We start from the raw sequence: 13,874 nt of genomic DNA, 5'->3' as shown, positions 1-13,874 counted from the left end.
TATATCTAAACGAGTTAATTGTCATTTGTCCCGCCCATGCATAATAAAAATAAACATGATGATTAATTGGTGAACTTAAAGGTGCAGCAGGTGCATAAATCAAAAAAAAACGCCATGGTCAATCACGTTTGAATTTCTAAATCACGTGAATCACGTGATCCAAAGAGCTTAACAAGAGATCAGAGTAATTATTTATATTATATTTATATTCGTATAACTAATTTTGAATTAAAATTATCGCAATTGATTTGGTGCATTAATTAATATATAAATTCTTTGTAAATATTAAATAAATTTAATTAATTCACAAGTGAAAGAGATAAGATTTGTACGTTATTATTGCAGAATACCAGTGATAATTTTTTTAAAAGAAGAAACTAGAGAAAATTTCTTTTATAACTTGATTTATATCAAATAATTTTTAGACAAATTATGATTTAGTATAGTAGTTGGTACTTTAAATTAAGCAATTATAACATTCGAATTAATTATACAATTCACTGTCGAGTTGACGAGTTATAATGCTTAAAGAATATATATCAGCAGCTTTGGTATATGGTTTGCCACGCAGTAGGAGAAATATACTATAAGGAATTATACCATAATTTTTATTCGGTTTAGTAGATTCATTTGCTGGTCTAATTAATCCTAAATCACTTATAAAATCAAATAAGAATTACGTAAAATTAAATTTCCACTATGGGAAATCGCCATGAAACAAATTACATTTATGTAATATTGAAAGTGATTTTGTTATTCGGCGTAAATTATGATATTTATTATAAGGATAATGTTTTTTTATCATTAAATTAGATCTTAAATTACCAAGTTCCATATATTATATAATTTAATGATTCTGGATCTTGAGTAATTCAATAAATTTCCATATTAATCGAATTGAATCAGTATCATCATTTTCAGCAGTATATTCAATACTTAAATAATTTTTATAAAGTAAATTACATTATTTAATTCCTTGCATTAAATGTTAATTTATTTGTTACCGAAATAGGAAGATTACCACGAGTATGAATTACAATTAATGATTCAGATATTCTTTATAAAATTAGTCCATAAATTTTTATTTTTATTTTCCTAAAGCGAATATCCTTACGACAAAATTTTTTATAAATTTATGAATTATAACTTCACATTAACTAGCAATAATTACGTTTATGTTGTTATTTATATCATTTAATCTTAAAAAATATAATAACTAATTAATTTTGAAATTTTTTTTTGAAGGAATGAAAAGATGAAAAGAGCTAACTGATAATAATTGTGTCATGATGAGTTAAAATCAATCACACAATATATGGTGTTATGTAAGAGTCTATTTTATATTTTTAGTAAGTTAACATTATTACATAAAAATGATGAAGCGAAACAAAAAGATGATTAATTATCTAAGGTATTAATAATAATTATCCAATTAAGAGATTTAGTAATAATTTTTAATGTCATAAATATATTGTTTTATTAAATATTAATTTTCATTTCCACATAATTCATTATTCATGATTTCTTTATATTTAATATCATGTATGGTCATATTATTTTGTAATTCCAAAAATCTTCATAATAATGATAATCTTATTCTACAATTTCTTTTATTTTGTACTCTTTAATATTCACTATTCCAGTTATTAAAAAATGATTTTAAAGTTTCCATATTAAGATATTTAGGTTCATTAGAAAAAGGGAATCTTGTACAGTATAAGGTTATTGAAAGCTAATAAATCCGGAAAATTATCACGACGTTTCATATTATTGTCATCTATGCAATTATATTATTTTGCATAATCATAATTATCGAGCCTAATTTGAGTTTAATTTTCCAAAGATATTTGCAACATATAAAAGCTCAATTTGTAATAACTTATATTGGCAATGTACTACTTAAATTTTCACTTAGTTCATGATTATATTATGTATTCATTAAGGATTGGATTAATTAATTTGAAACGTAAAATATAGCGATAATATGTGCATAGTTAATTATTGTTAATTATTGAATGAGATTATTTTCCAAAACCTAGTGATCCTTTCATCAGTTCATGATCCTTTCGTCAGATAAGTAAGCGCAGAAAGTCTTAACATACTAATCTGCATATTTGTGCAACTCATGAGAACAATTCGCTTATATATATTATATAACTATATATTACTTATATTTGAAAGAGAAATACTTGTACTCGTATATTTATGTATTAGATAATCTAACCTGTTTAAGCATACCATAGACAAACATTAAATTTCTTATTACATGGTACGAATTGTATACTATGTGGCGATCTCATAATCACATTTAAAATCTTTACAAATTACTTACATATTCTTATGCAGATTACGATAATAATCCGTGCTACTTGAACGTTGCATAACAAGCCGCAACAGAAATTATATATATAGGTTAATCGAATCAACAAAATTATCATCACAAATTTATTGAATCATGGATGATAATAAACTTTTACCGAAATTATCTCAAAATTTACTTGAAATTTTAAATGATGAAGAATATTATGATGTTACTATTGAAGTTGGTAATGATCCTTATATAAAGATATTTCGTGCTCATATGGTTATCTTACATTATCGTTCCACTTATTTACGAAGAACTTTATCAACCAATAAAAAGAAAAATGATGGAACTTTGGTTCATATAAAATTATCAAATATTTTACCTGAAACTTTTCAAATAATCTTGAGGTAAGAACTAAGAATAGTTAGAATTTTACAAAATTTAAATAACAAAATGTTTATATAATAACGTATTGAAATTTATTCTTTTTTTTTTAGTTATATTTATGGTGGAAAAATTTCTTTGGAGGAATATAATATTTCAGATATAATTAACGTCTTGTCTGCTGCGAGTGAATTTGGTCTCAAAGAACTAATCACTTATGTACAATCCTTTCTAATTAAAACTAAGACAGATTGGATGAAATCAAATTTTAATTTGATATATCAAACAAGTTTTGAAAATGATTCTTTATTAGAACTTCAGAAATTTTGTACTGATTTAATGTCTAAAGAACCGGATGAAATATTCAAATCATCAAATTTTTCTTCAATTCCAGAAAAACTTTTGGTTTCACTTATTCAAAATGATAATCTTCAAATGAGCGAAATTCAAGTATGGGAACATATGCTTAAATGGGGACTTTCTCAAAGTCCAGAACTTCCTTCTGATCCTACAAATTTTTCAAAAGAAGATTTCAAAATTTTAAAGAATAATATCAGTCAATGTATTCCATTTATCAGATTTCATAATTTATCTTCTGAAGAATTTTCGAATAAAGTATTACCTTACAGGAAAATCTTACCAAAAGAGTTATTATATGATGATTTATTAAAATATTTTATGAATCCTAATAATCAATCAATTAAAAAATCAAAATTTCGTATGCCTACTAAAGAAATTAATATAGATTCTACAATCATTACAATTCAACATGTCAAGTTAATATCAAAATGGATCGATAGATTAGAAATTACGGATGAAATAGAGAATGTATATAAATTCAGATTATTACTTCGTGGATCTCGAGACGAATTTACACCAAAAAAATTTCATGAAATCTGTGATAATCGATCTCATACTGTAGTAATTATTAAAGTGAAAGATAGTAATGAAATTCTTGGTGGATATAATCCACTTGAGTGGCGTACAATGGATAAAAATAATATTGAATGGAGATCTAATAAAGAGAGTGAAATTTATAAATCTATTAGAGATAGGTTTATATTCTCTTTCAAGAACAGTTATAATATTGAAAGTTATATTTTAGGTCGTGTAAAAAGAGAAATACAAGCAATACTAAACTATCATGATTTTGGACCATCATTTGGTGGTGATCTCACTTTATTTGGAGACTACGGTACTTGTATTAATCGTAATTTTGAAAAAAAAATTAGAGAAACTACTGATGTTTTTTATGTGGAGGAATATGAAGTATTCCAAATTATAAGAGAAGATTAAATTGTAATAGTTGATATTGATAGTTGTTTTATTTACAGCATTTTATTTTAAAATATATATCCGTCAGGAAAATAAGAAGAAATATGTTATTATTATCGTAATGATTGATTAACTAGTACCTTATGTATACAAAAAAAAATCAATGCATATCTAATATCTTATTTTTAAGCAAACCTTCCTTAGTGGTTAAAGAATCTCAATTAAACTATGTAAAAATTTAAGAAAAAGAAATAATAGGTGATTACTTAAATTTTATTTAATATTACTTACATTTATTAATAAACGTTCGAGGTTCGACACCATCAAAATTATTGTATATGATACTATAAATGATCATTATTTAATTTGAAGATATAATGATATTTTAAAATAATGTTGCTTTTTGCTGTATTTTAATCTTTCTTTAAATATGAATTTAATTAAAATTGAAATGTGTGAAGTATGTCAAATAATTTTCGATGTAAAACATTCATAAGACAACAGGTATATATAAAACTCAGGTATGAGATCAATTTTACAAGTGTAATAAAGGAATTTATGTTTCAACATGTATTAATATCAAATGAATCGATAGATTGGAATTACAAATGAGAGAAAATGAGTACAAATTCAAATTATTATTTTGCGATCTCGTAATGGATTTGTACTTAAAAGTTTTTATGGAATCTGTGATATCTCATATTGTAGTAATGATTAAAGTGAAAGATAATATAAAATTCTAGTAGATATAATCCTATTGAACGGAAATCTTATAAAGGTAGCAACTTCACAAACAAGCCAAATTCAAACTTTACTTCGTTAATGGATTTAAAATTTCAAAAATTTCATGAAATCTGTGACGATCAATCTCGTACTTATAACAATTATAAAAGTTGAAGGTAGTAAAGAAATTTTTAGAGGACATAATCCAATTAAATAGAATTCCCATAAAAATATATTCTTACCAATAATAGTTTTTATATTCTCTTTTAAGAATAGTGAAGATACTGAAAATTACATATTAAGTTGTGTAAAGATTGAAGAATATAGTTGTATGTAACTATGGTCAATCATTTGATGTCTGCAATTTTGATTTATTTGAAAATCATCATAGTTGGTTTGGATGTTTTAAATAATAATTCGTAGTAATTAATATCAGATTTTTTATTTATTGTATCTTTATTTCCTTTCAAAATATTATGAACAATCGCCAGGAAATATACAAACCAGTATGTGTACAAGAAAAGTTAGCGCATAACCAGAGTTTTTTATTTTTAAGAAAATCCTTTTTATTATTAGTTAAAGAACCTTAGATAAAATTTAACTTTTCCATACTCAATTATCTCTTGACAAACTTTTATATTTTATGAATGACTTTTCGTAAAAATTGCTAAAATTTTGTATTAAATTAGTTTCTTTAACAAATTATAAAATTTTGTAATACTAAAATAAATTTCTTTAATCGACTACTTAATAAATTAAAATTATATGTTATAACACCTTGAGTGTTAGATCACGAAAATATTTGCCTCGATTAAAATCAATCTACTTTTGATTGATCATGGAAATTTGGTGTATAAAAAACCTAATTTCTGCATAAAAAATAGTTTGAAATAATTAAATCAATACAGAATATAGTAAATTATGAGATATGGCAAAAAGATGTACGTGCAATTTTTATGAAATTCAATCATTGGTACCGATTTTAAATTGGAATGCACGATATCAATCAAGGTTAGATCTAGAGTTGAATTGATCCGGTCCAATCCGGTCCTTGAAAATTTGTCTTGTATTTCGTTTGCGCTCTCTCGGTTGCCGCAACTAACCAGCCATGTAATATTAATTTTTTTTTTTTTGTTTTTACCATAAATACCGAAATTTTATAAATACCGAAATAATTTTTTTATTTTTCCACCAAAGTGGCATCGCCTTGGTAGCGGTTTGACTTTACAGTGAGTCTAGATTATTGACGAATTAATTTTTTTTGTTTTATCTTTACTGTAGCTTCGTTCACTTTTTTATACAAAAATAAAAATAAAAATTGGATATATGGAAGCAATACATTTAATTATTTTTTTTTAATTTTAAAAAGTGTGGATTTTTTCGAAAAAAAATTATTTGTAAAGTATAGATTCTCTTCGTTTCACTTCATTTCGACTGTATAGAAGCAATAATATAACAATTTTTAAATGTAATTTTTTTAAATAAAAGTAATTTTTTTCGTAATTTTTTATTATTGAAAATCAAAAAATTCATAAAAAAATTCATAAAAATAACTATCAATGGCAATTTTTTTATTCAGTTTACTTTTTATTATTATATTAAACTTTACTACTGAAGACTCCCTCTTTTTGTCACTATAAACAGGCGGAATGCTCTCCCCCTATAGGTACTAATGATCTCTACCTGTTTACATGTTTACAGAGGAGGGGATTTTCGTATAATAGATATATATATATACAATATGTATGTACTGATTGTACTGTACATTGGGGAATGTGTATCACGTGTATTACGACTATTACGTGCATAGTCCGCAGTTGATCAACTTCTTTTCTTCCTCTTTTCCCGCATCCCTTGCACTTTTAGTTGAAAAACCTTAACAAAACGTTTCCAGCGTTTCAATTTTTTCTTTTTTTTAGGTGATTTTTTCATTCTCCTTAGATGCGAATTTTGGCAATTTTGTCTTTTTTTAATTTTTTATTTTAACGAACGATTCCTAATAGTTGTTTTTCTTATTTTTTTTTAGCTTTGCTTTACAACATTATTGCAATATTATTGAAACATTTTAACAGCAGTTTTGTATTATATAATTTCTTAGAGCATTTTTAAGATTCCGAATATTATAGTTATTATATATTATACATATTATACAATAAATAATATATTTCTAGGGTGTTAATTTTATCTCTTGGTGTTATAGTTATAGTTTATAATAATGATAATTTGACAATTTTGTAATAAAGATATATTTTTTTTTATTTTTTTTCAAAAAAATTTTCTATTTTGAGATTTAGCGAAATATTTATTGTTTTTTTCATTAGATTAGGTATTTCAAGTAAAAGTATAAATAATATGTCATATTTTCATTTAACTATTATTATTTACTTTAAAGATTAATAATTTCTTATATAAAAGAACAGCTTTACTTTCTTTACTTTCGCGTTCATTAATTTTTTTTCTCATTCGTTACACTAAAATGTGCCAATTTTTGATTGGTTATATTTGTGATGATCTTGAATTTATGCAATTTTATCACATTGTTTTGATGTGACATTTGATAGATTAACCCATACGAGTACTACTAATAAAATGCAGTTTTTGAAAATTTTTTATTACAAGATAAAACATAAGAAAAAATATAAAAGTCATACATTGATAAAATTTGTTTTTTAACATTCGATTCAGATTATTATTATTCGGGTTGGAATCATCACAGACCTATATCCGGTATAATAAGACGATGCCTCAGATCAACAAGCTGCAGCAGCAACTATATATAAGGTTAAGCATTCGACATTTATATTGTTAATCATTTCATTTTTTTTAAAAAAAATTATTAAATTATGAATGATAATAAATTTTTACCAAAATTATCTCAAAATTTACTTGACATTTTAAATGATGAAGAATATTATGATGTTACTATTGAAGTTGGTAATGACCCTCATATAAAGATATTTCGTGCTCATATGGTTATCTTACATTATCGTTCCACTTATTTACGAAGAATTTTATCAACAAATAAGAAGTAAAATTATGGAACTTTAGTTCATATAAAATTATCAAATATTTTACCTGAAACTTTTCAAATAATCTTGAGGTAAGAGTAAAGAAAAGAACTTGAATTTAAATTACAAAAATTTAGATCACAAAATAATTATATAATAATGTAATACTTTTTTATTTCAGATATATTTATGGTGGAAGAATTTCTTTGGAGGAATATGATACTTCTGATATAATTAACGTCTTGCTTGCTGCGAGTGAACTTGGTCTCCAAGAACTAATCGTTGATATACAATCCTTTTTGGTTGAAACTAAAGCAGATTGGATGGAATCAAATTTTAATTTGATATATCAAACGAGCTTTGAGAATGATTCTTTCTTGGAACTTCAGAAATTTTGTACTGATTTAACGTCTAAAGAGCCGGATAAAATATTCAAATCACCAAATTTTTCTTCAATTCCAGAAAATCTTTTGGTTTCACTTATTCAAAGCGATTATTTTCAAATGAGCGAAATTCAAATATGGGAACATGTGCTTAAATGGGGACTTGCTCAAAGTCCAGAACTTCCTTCCGATACTACAAATTTTTCAAAAGAAGATTTCAAAACTTTAAAGAATAATTTGCGTCAATGTATTCCATTTATCAGATTTCATAATTTATCTCCTGAAGAATTTTCGGATAAAGTATTACCTTACAGGAAGATTTTACCAAAGGATTTATTATATGAAGACTTGTTAAAATATTTTATAAATCCTAATAACCAATCAATTAAAAAATCAAAACCTCGTATGTCTACTAAAGAAATTAATATTGATTCTAGAATCACAATTCAACAAGGGTATAATTGGAGGGATGAAGACGAAATACGGCCGATTTATCATGAAAGAAGTAGAGGTAGAGGTACATATAGTAGAGTTGTTAGAGGTTTTATCAAAGGATTTATTATATGAAGACTTGTTAAAATATTTTATAAATCCTAATAACCAATCAATTAAAAAATCAAAACCTCGTATGTCTACTAAAGAAATTAATATTGATTCTAGAATCAAAATTCAACAAGGGTATAATTGGAGGGATGAAGACGAAATACGGCCGATTTATTGAGTCGACGTTTAATTGGCTCTTATATCACACGAAATTATCTCGATCGGTTAATTGAGCATGTGATTATCTACCTATATACTGATAAGCTCCGGACTACGTAACGGTTTACCGTTTCCCTAGTTTATTATAATTATATGATCCAACCCATATTCACACACATAGTGTACAAATAGAAATCATCTTATAATAATATTAATACTAACTAGAGATTAATCATAAGATAAATTTCTCAAAAATTTGATATCTGCGTCTTTAATATACTTTAAACTTTTTTTTTTTGAATTTAAGTTAAAATCGAAATAAGTTTAAAAAATTAAAAAATCTGGTATTCGTCAGAAAATAGATTCGTAAACTTTTACATTGTTGTTATGATTATTAATCAATTTTTTTCGCATATTTAGAAATTATCTGGTAGTACTTGCCTAATAAGACATGACTCAGATCAACAAGCTGCAGCAGCAATTTATATAAAAAGTTATTTAACAAAGTTGTTAATCCTTTCATTCCATTTTTTTTAAAAAATTTATTAAAATTATGAATGATAATAAATTTTTACCGAAATTATCTCAAAATTTACTTGACATTTTAAATGATGAAGAATATTATGATGTTACTATTGAAGTTGGTAATGACCCTTACATAAAGATATTTCATGCTCATATGGTTATCCTACATTATCGTTCCACGTATCTACGAAGAATGTTGTCAACAAATAAAAAGAATAATGATGGGACTTTGGTTCATATAAAATTATCAAATATTTTACCTGAGACTTTTCAAATAATCTTAAGGTAATAATTAAGAAGAAAAAAGAATTAAATTAAAATTACAAAATATAACAACATATTTAAATTTACGCTTTTTTATTTTTTAGATATATTTATAGTGGAAGAATTTCCTTGGAGGAATATGATACTTCTGATATAATTTACGTCTTGTGTGCTGCGAATGAATTCGGTCTCAAAGAACTAATCGTTGATATACAATCCTTTTTGGTTAAAACTAAGCCAGATTGGATGGAATCAAATTTTAATTTGATATATCAAACGAGCTTTGAGAATGATTCTTTCTTGGAACTTCAGAAATTTTGTACTGATTTAACGTCTAAAGAGCCGGATAAAATATTCAAATCACCAAATTTTTCTTCAATTTCAGAAAATCTTTTAGTTTCACTTATTCAAAGTGATAATCTTCAAATGAGTGAAATTCAAGTATGGGAACATGTGCTAAAATGGGGGAATTGCTCAAAGTCCTGAACTTCCTTCTGATACTACAAATTTTTCAAAAGAAGATTTCAAAACTTTAAAGAATAATGTACAGTCAGGTCCGAAAGTGACGCCCGATTTTGTACGGTGTTACGATACACAAAATTTACATTATTTATACCCCCTTTTTTTTATTTTTAAATGTTTTTCTCACAATTTCATAACCTAATAAACGCGTTGCAAAGTTAAAAAAATAATGTCACATAGAATTGAGTTAACTTCTCAAGATAAAGGAAAAATACTAGCATATATGGAGAATTTTAACCCTGCACAAATAGCAAGAAAAATGGGTCGTGACCCCACCACAATAAGAAGAATTATTGACAGATACAAGAAGACAGGGAAAACTGAAAATTTACCTAGATCGGGGCGTCCACCTGCTCTCAATAATAATGAGAAAAATGCACTCATAAACAAAGTTACACAAGATCGACGCGAACCTTTACATGAAGTCATTAATACATTAGATTTAAATTGCAGCCTTACAACTGCTAAAAGAGCATTACATAGTGTTGGAATTTATTCCCATGTTGCTGCAAAAAAACCCTTTATCTCAGAAAAGCATGCATTAGCTCGTATTAGTTGGTGTGAGAAATATAAAGAAAAAACAGCTTATGATTGGGCACAAGTTATTTTCTCAGATGAATCAAGTGTTGAGATTGGCAAGCAGTCACGACAAATAAGAGTTTGGAGACACACAGGGGAAAGGTTTAACACTGAATGCTTGACACCTATCTTTAAAAGTGGTCGAAAATCAGTCATGGTTTGGGGATGTTTTGCAGGAGGGATAAAAGGGCCATTAATTTTTTGTGATGAAAATAAAGAAGGAAATGAAAAAATCAATTCAAATACTTACATTAGAATCCTAAATTCATATCTGTATCCATTTCAGCATACAGTTCATGAGTTAACAGGAAGGGCTGCAATTTTTCAACAGGATAATGCACCCATACATACCGGAAAATAACCAAGGATTGGTTGAAGAAGAATAAAATTGTGGTTATTGATTGGCCGGCAAATTCTCCCGATCTAAATCCAATAGAAAACATCTGGAAGCAGTTAAAGGACAATATCCAGAGTTGTAAAGTCTTTCCAAGAACTGTGGATGAACTTAAAGTTGCACTAAGTGAAGAATGGGAAAATTTGGATTGCTCCATTTTTGAAGAGGTTGTTGCTTCAATGCCACAAAGAATAAATGCAGTACTAGAAGCAAGGGGAGGGCCAACACATTATTAACCATTTTTAGTAATTATTTTTTATGTGAATTTTAATGAAAATCAATAAAGTTTTGCCATTTTTGGCATTAATTTTAAATCGGGCATCACTTTCGGACGTGACTGTACGTCAATGTATTCCATTCATCAGATTTCATAATTTGTCTTCTGAAGAATTTTCGGATAAAGTATTACCTTACAGGAAAATTTTACCAAAGGATTTATTATATGAAGACTTATTAAAATATTTTATGAATCCTAATAAAAAACCAAAACCTCGTATGACGACTGCTAATGAAATTTATATTAATTCCAAAATTATTACAATTCAACATGCCGAATTAATTTCAAAATGGATCGATAGATTAGAAATTACAGATGAGATAGAAAAAGCGTACAAATTCCAATTGTTACTTCGTGGATCTCGTGATGGGTTTACACCTAAAACATTTCATGAAATCTGTGATAATCAATTTCGTACTATAACAATTATCAAAGTGAAAGATAGTAATGAAATTCTTGGAGGATATAATCCAATTGCGTGGGAATCTAATGAATTTGATGAATCTGATGAATCTGATGATGAATTAGATGAAGAAAATTTTGGTACTACTAAAGATAGCTTTATATTCTCTTTTGAGAATAGTGTTGATATTGAAAGTTATATTTTAAGTCGTGTAGAACGTGAAAATCATGCCACGTATAACCGTAGTGATTTTGGTCCAACATTTGGTATCTGTGATCTAGATTTATATGGAGATACCGGTTGTTGTAATGGTGCTGATTACGAAAAGCATATCAGAGAATCTGATGATATATTTTCTGTGGAAGAATATGAAGTATTTCAACTTGTAAACTAAATTGAATTTACAATAGTTGATATGTGTTTGAATTTTTCCTCTTATTATTTAATATTGTATAAGACTAATTTTAACCCAGGGTGATTTAACCTGGGTGATTTAATTTACTAGTAAATTTCATATAATTATATGAATTATTCACCCCTATCATGTGATAAATTTGATTAATATTTGTAGTTACACCATATGTTTATATTATTTTTTTCGTTTTTTCCTTCCCCCTTGTTTTTTTTCTTTTCTCTCTGTTTCGTTTTATTTTCCTTCCTTTTCCCATTCTATTTCCTTTTTTTGTTTATTATTTTTATCTGCTTTCTTATTTTTTCTTTAGTACATTTTTTTAGGCTCTTCCAGGTTTTACAATTTCTAATACAATATTATATCTTAACGTGTTAAAAAGGTACGTTCTCTTTTTTTATTGGGTTTGTTTTTTAATTTTGTTCCTTACTAACTATATTTTCTTTTCTTTATGCCATTCTTTAACTCCTTTCTCTTCAACATTATATGACGCGTTTTGCTCTTAACTTGCTTTTATTTGGTCATTAACTTTTTTTGGGTTCACTCTTAAACTTAATTATGGGGTTTTTTCTTTTTTCTTTTTGGTGGGTATCTTTTTTTATTCTTTAATATTTAGGTTTTTGCTTATTTTCTAATTTTTATTCTTTACTAACTATCTTTTCTTTACTCTATACTGCTCTTTGACTTAATATTTTTTACTTTTCTGTCACGAATTTTACTTTTTGGTTTCATAGGTTTCATCATCATTTCATTCTTTAACTTTTTACATGAGTTTCATTCTTTATTCTTATAGCTTTGTTCTTTTGTTTGCTTTATTATTGTCATGTATTTTTTTGTGTATATGTACCATAATTACTAGTCCTGTTAAAAATAAATAAAGTATGAGTTTTTTCTAATTAATAAACTTTGATTAAATGTTTTTAAACCATTATAGTACAAAAAAACTTTGCGAATAAAAGTGTTGCAAATTTTCAGTAACGTAAATAAATTAAATTAACCAATCAAAATTGATTGGTGTAAAATATAAATTTTTAGGGGGTGATTTAACCTGGGTTATTTAACCCGGGGGGCAAGTTAGCAAAACTCTTCAATTTTTAACAATTTAATCCTTAAAGAAGTATGAATAAAATAAAAAATAAAAAAAATAAATATTATAGTTAAGGAAACTTGTTAGAATGTTAATAGACTATTTGTTATATTATAAAAATTGTGCTAACCGTCTTATAGTATATTATAACCCATCCACTTGCTTCTTATCCTATCTAAAAAATTACAATACATTTGACAATTTTAATTTTTCTATCCATTCTAAACATGTTGGAATTTGGTATGATATTTCTTTGAATGAATTTATGAAATACTCTAATTTTGCTAATTTTTTTTGATGTTCACAATCGGTTGATTTTATTGTATACTATCCATAAATAAAAATGATAAAAAAATGATTTTTTCCCTTAAATTAGTACTTGAAAAACTTCCATTATCCATATATTGTTTCATTGATAGTCATTATCATAAGATAGATTTGATATCTGCGTCTTTAATATACTTTAAACAGTTTTTTTTTGAATTTAAAAAATTTGGTATTCGTCAGAAAATAGATTCATAAACTTTTACATTGTTGTTATGATTATTAACAAGAGTCCATCATTCATGGGGAGCTGTGAAATTTATAATAAGAAATAGCATTCTATTTATTTTTGTTTTTAAGATACAGTAGC

At 25.9% G+C, this 13,874-nt stretch overlaps 4 protein-coding genes across 4 annotated transcripts; all 4 read left to right on the top strand.

Moving 5' to 3' along the window:
* Positions 1-2,455: 2,455 nt before the first annotated feature.
* Positions 2,456-3,985, top strand: OCT59_027238 (uncharacterized protein; the record flags this gene model as incomplete). The annotated part of the gene is made up of 2 exons (XM_066136827.1): positions 2,456-2,712; positions 2,803-3,985. 2 exons carry the CDS (start codon positions 2,456-2,458, stop codon positions 3,983-3,985), a joined length of 1,440 nt encoding a protein of 479 aa, XP_065993276.1.
* A 3,545-nt stretch (positions 3,986-7,530) lies between these two features.
* OCT59_027237 (uncharacterized protein) lies at positions 7,531-8,645 on the top strand (the record flags this gene model as incomplete). The annotated part of the gene is made up of 3 exons (XM_066136825.1): positions 7,531-7,621; positions 7,736-7,787; positions 7,877-8,645. 3 exons carry the CDS (start codon positions 7,531-7,533, stop codon positions 8,643-8,645), a joined length of 912 nt encoding a protein of 303 aa, XP_065993275.1.
* Positions 8,646-9,333: 688 nt separating this feature from the next.
* Positions 9,334-10,055, top strand: OCT59_027236 (uncharacterized protein; the record flags this gene model as incomplete). Its single annotated transcript, XM_025324853.2, has 2 exons — positions 9,334-9,590; positions 9,674-10,055. The coding sequence occupies 2 exons, from the start codon at positions 9,334-9,336 to the stop codon at positions 10,053-10,055; spliced, it is 639 nt and encodes a 212-aa protein (XP_025184134.2).
* A 1,504-nt stretch (positions 10,056-11,559) lies between these two features.
* Positions 11,560-12,138, top strand: OCT59_027235 (uncharacterized protein; the record flags this gene model as incomplete). The annotated part of the gene is made up of 1 exon (XM_066136824.1): positions 11,560-12,138. One exon carries the CDS (start codon positions 11,560-11,562, stop codon positions 12,136-12,138), a length of 579 nt encoding a protein of 192 aa, XP_065993274.1.
* Positions 12,139-13,874: the final 1,736 nt, after the last annotated feature.

The sequence above is a fragment of the Rhizophagus irregularis genome, chromosome 7 (assembly GCF_026210795.1).
Source record: "Rhizophagus irregularis chromosome 7, complete sequence".
Taxonomy (NCBI): Eukaryota; Fungi; Glomeromycota; class Glomeromycetes; order Glomerales; family Glomeraceae; genus Rhizophagus; species Rhizophagus irregularis.
Note: the sequence above shows the minus strand (reverse complement) of the source record. Positions and strands in the feature narration are given on the sequence as shown.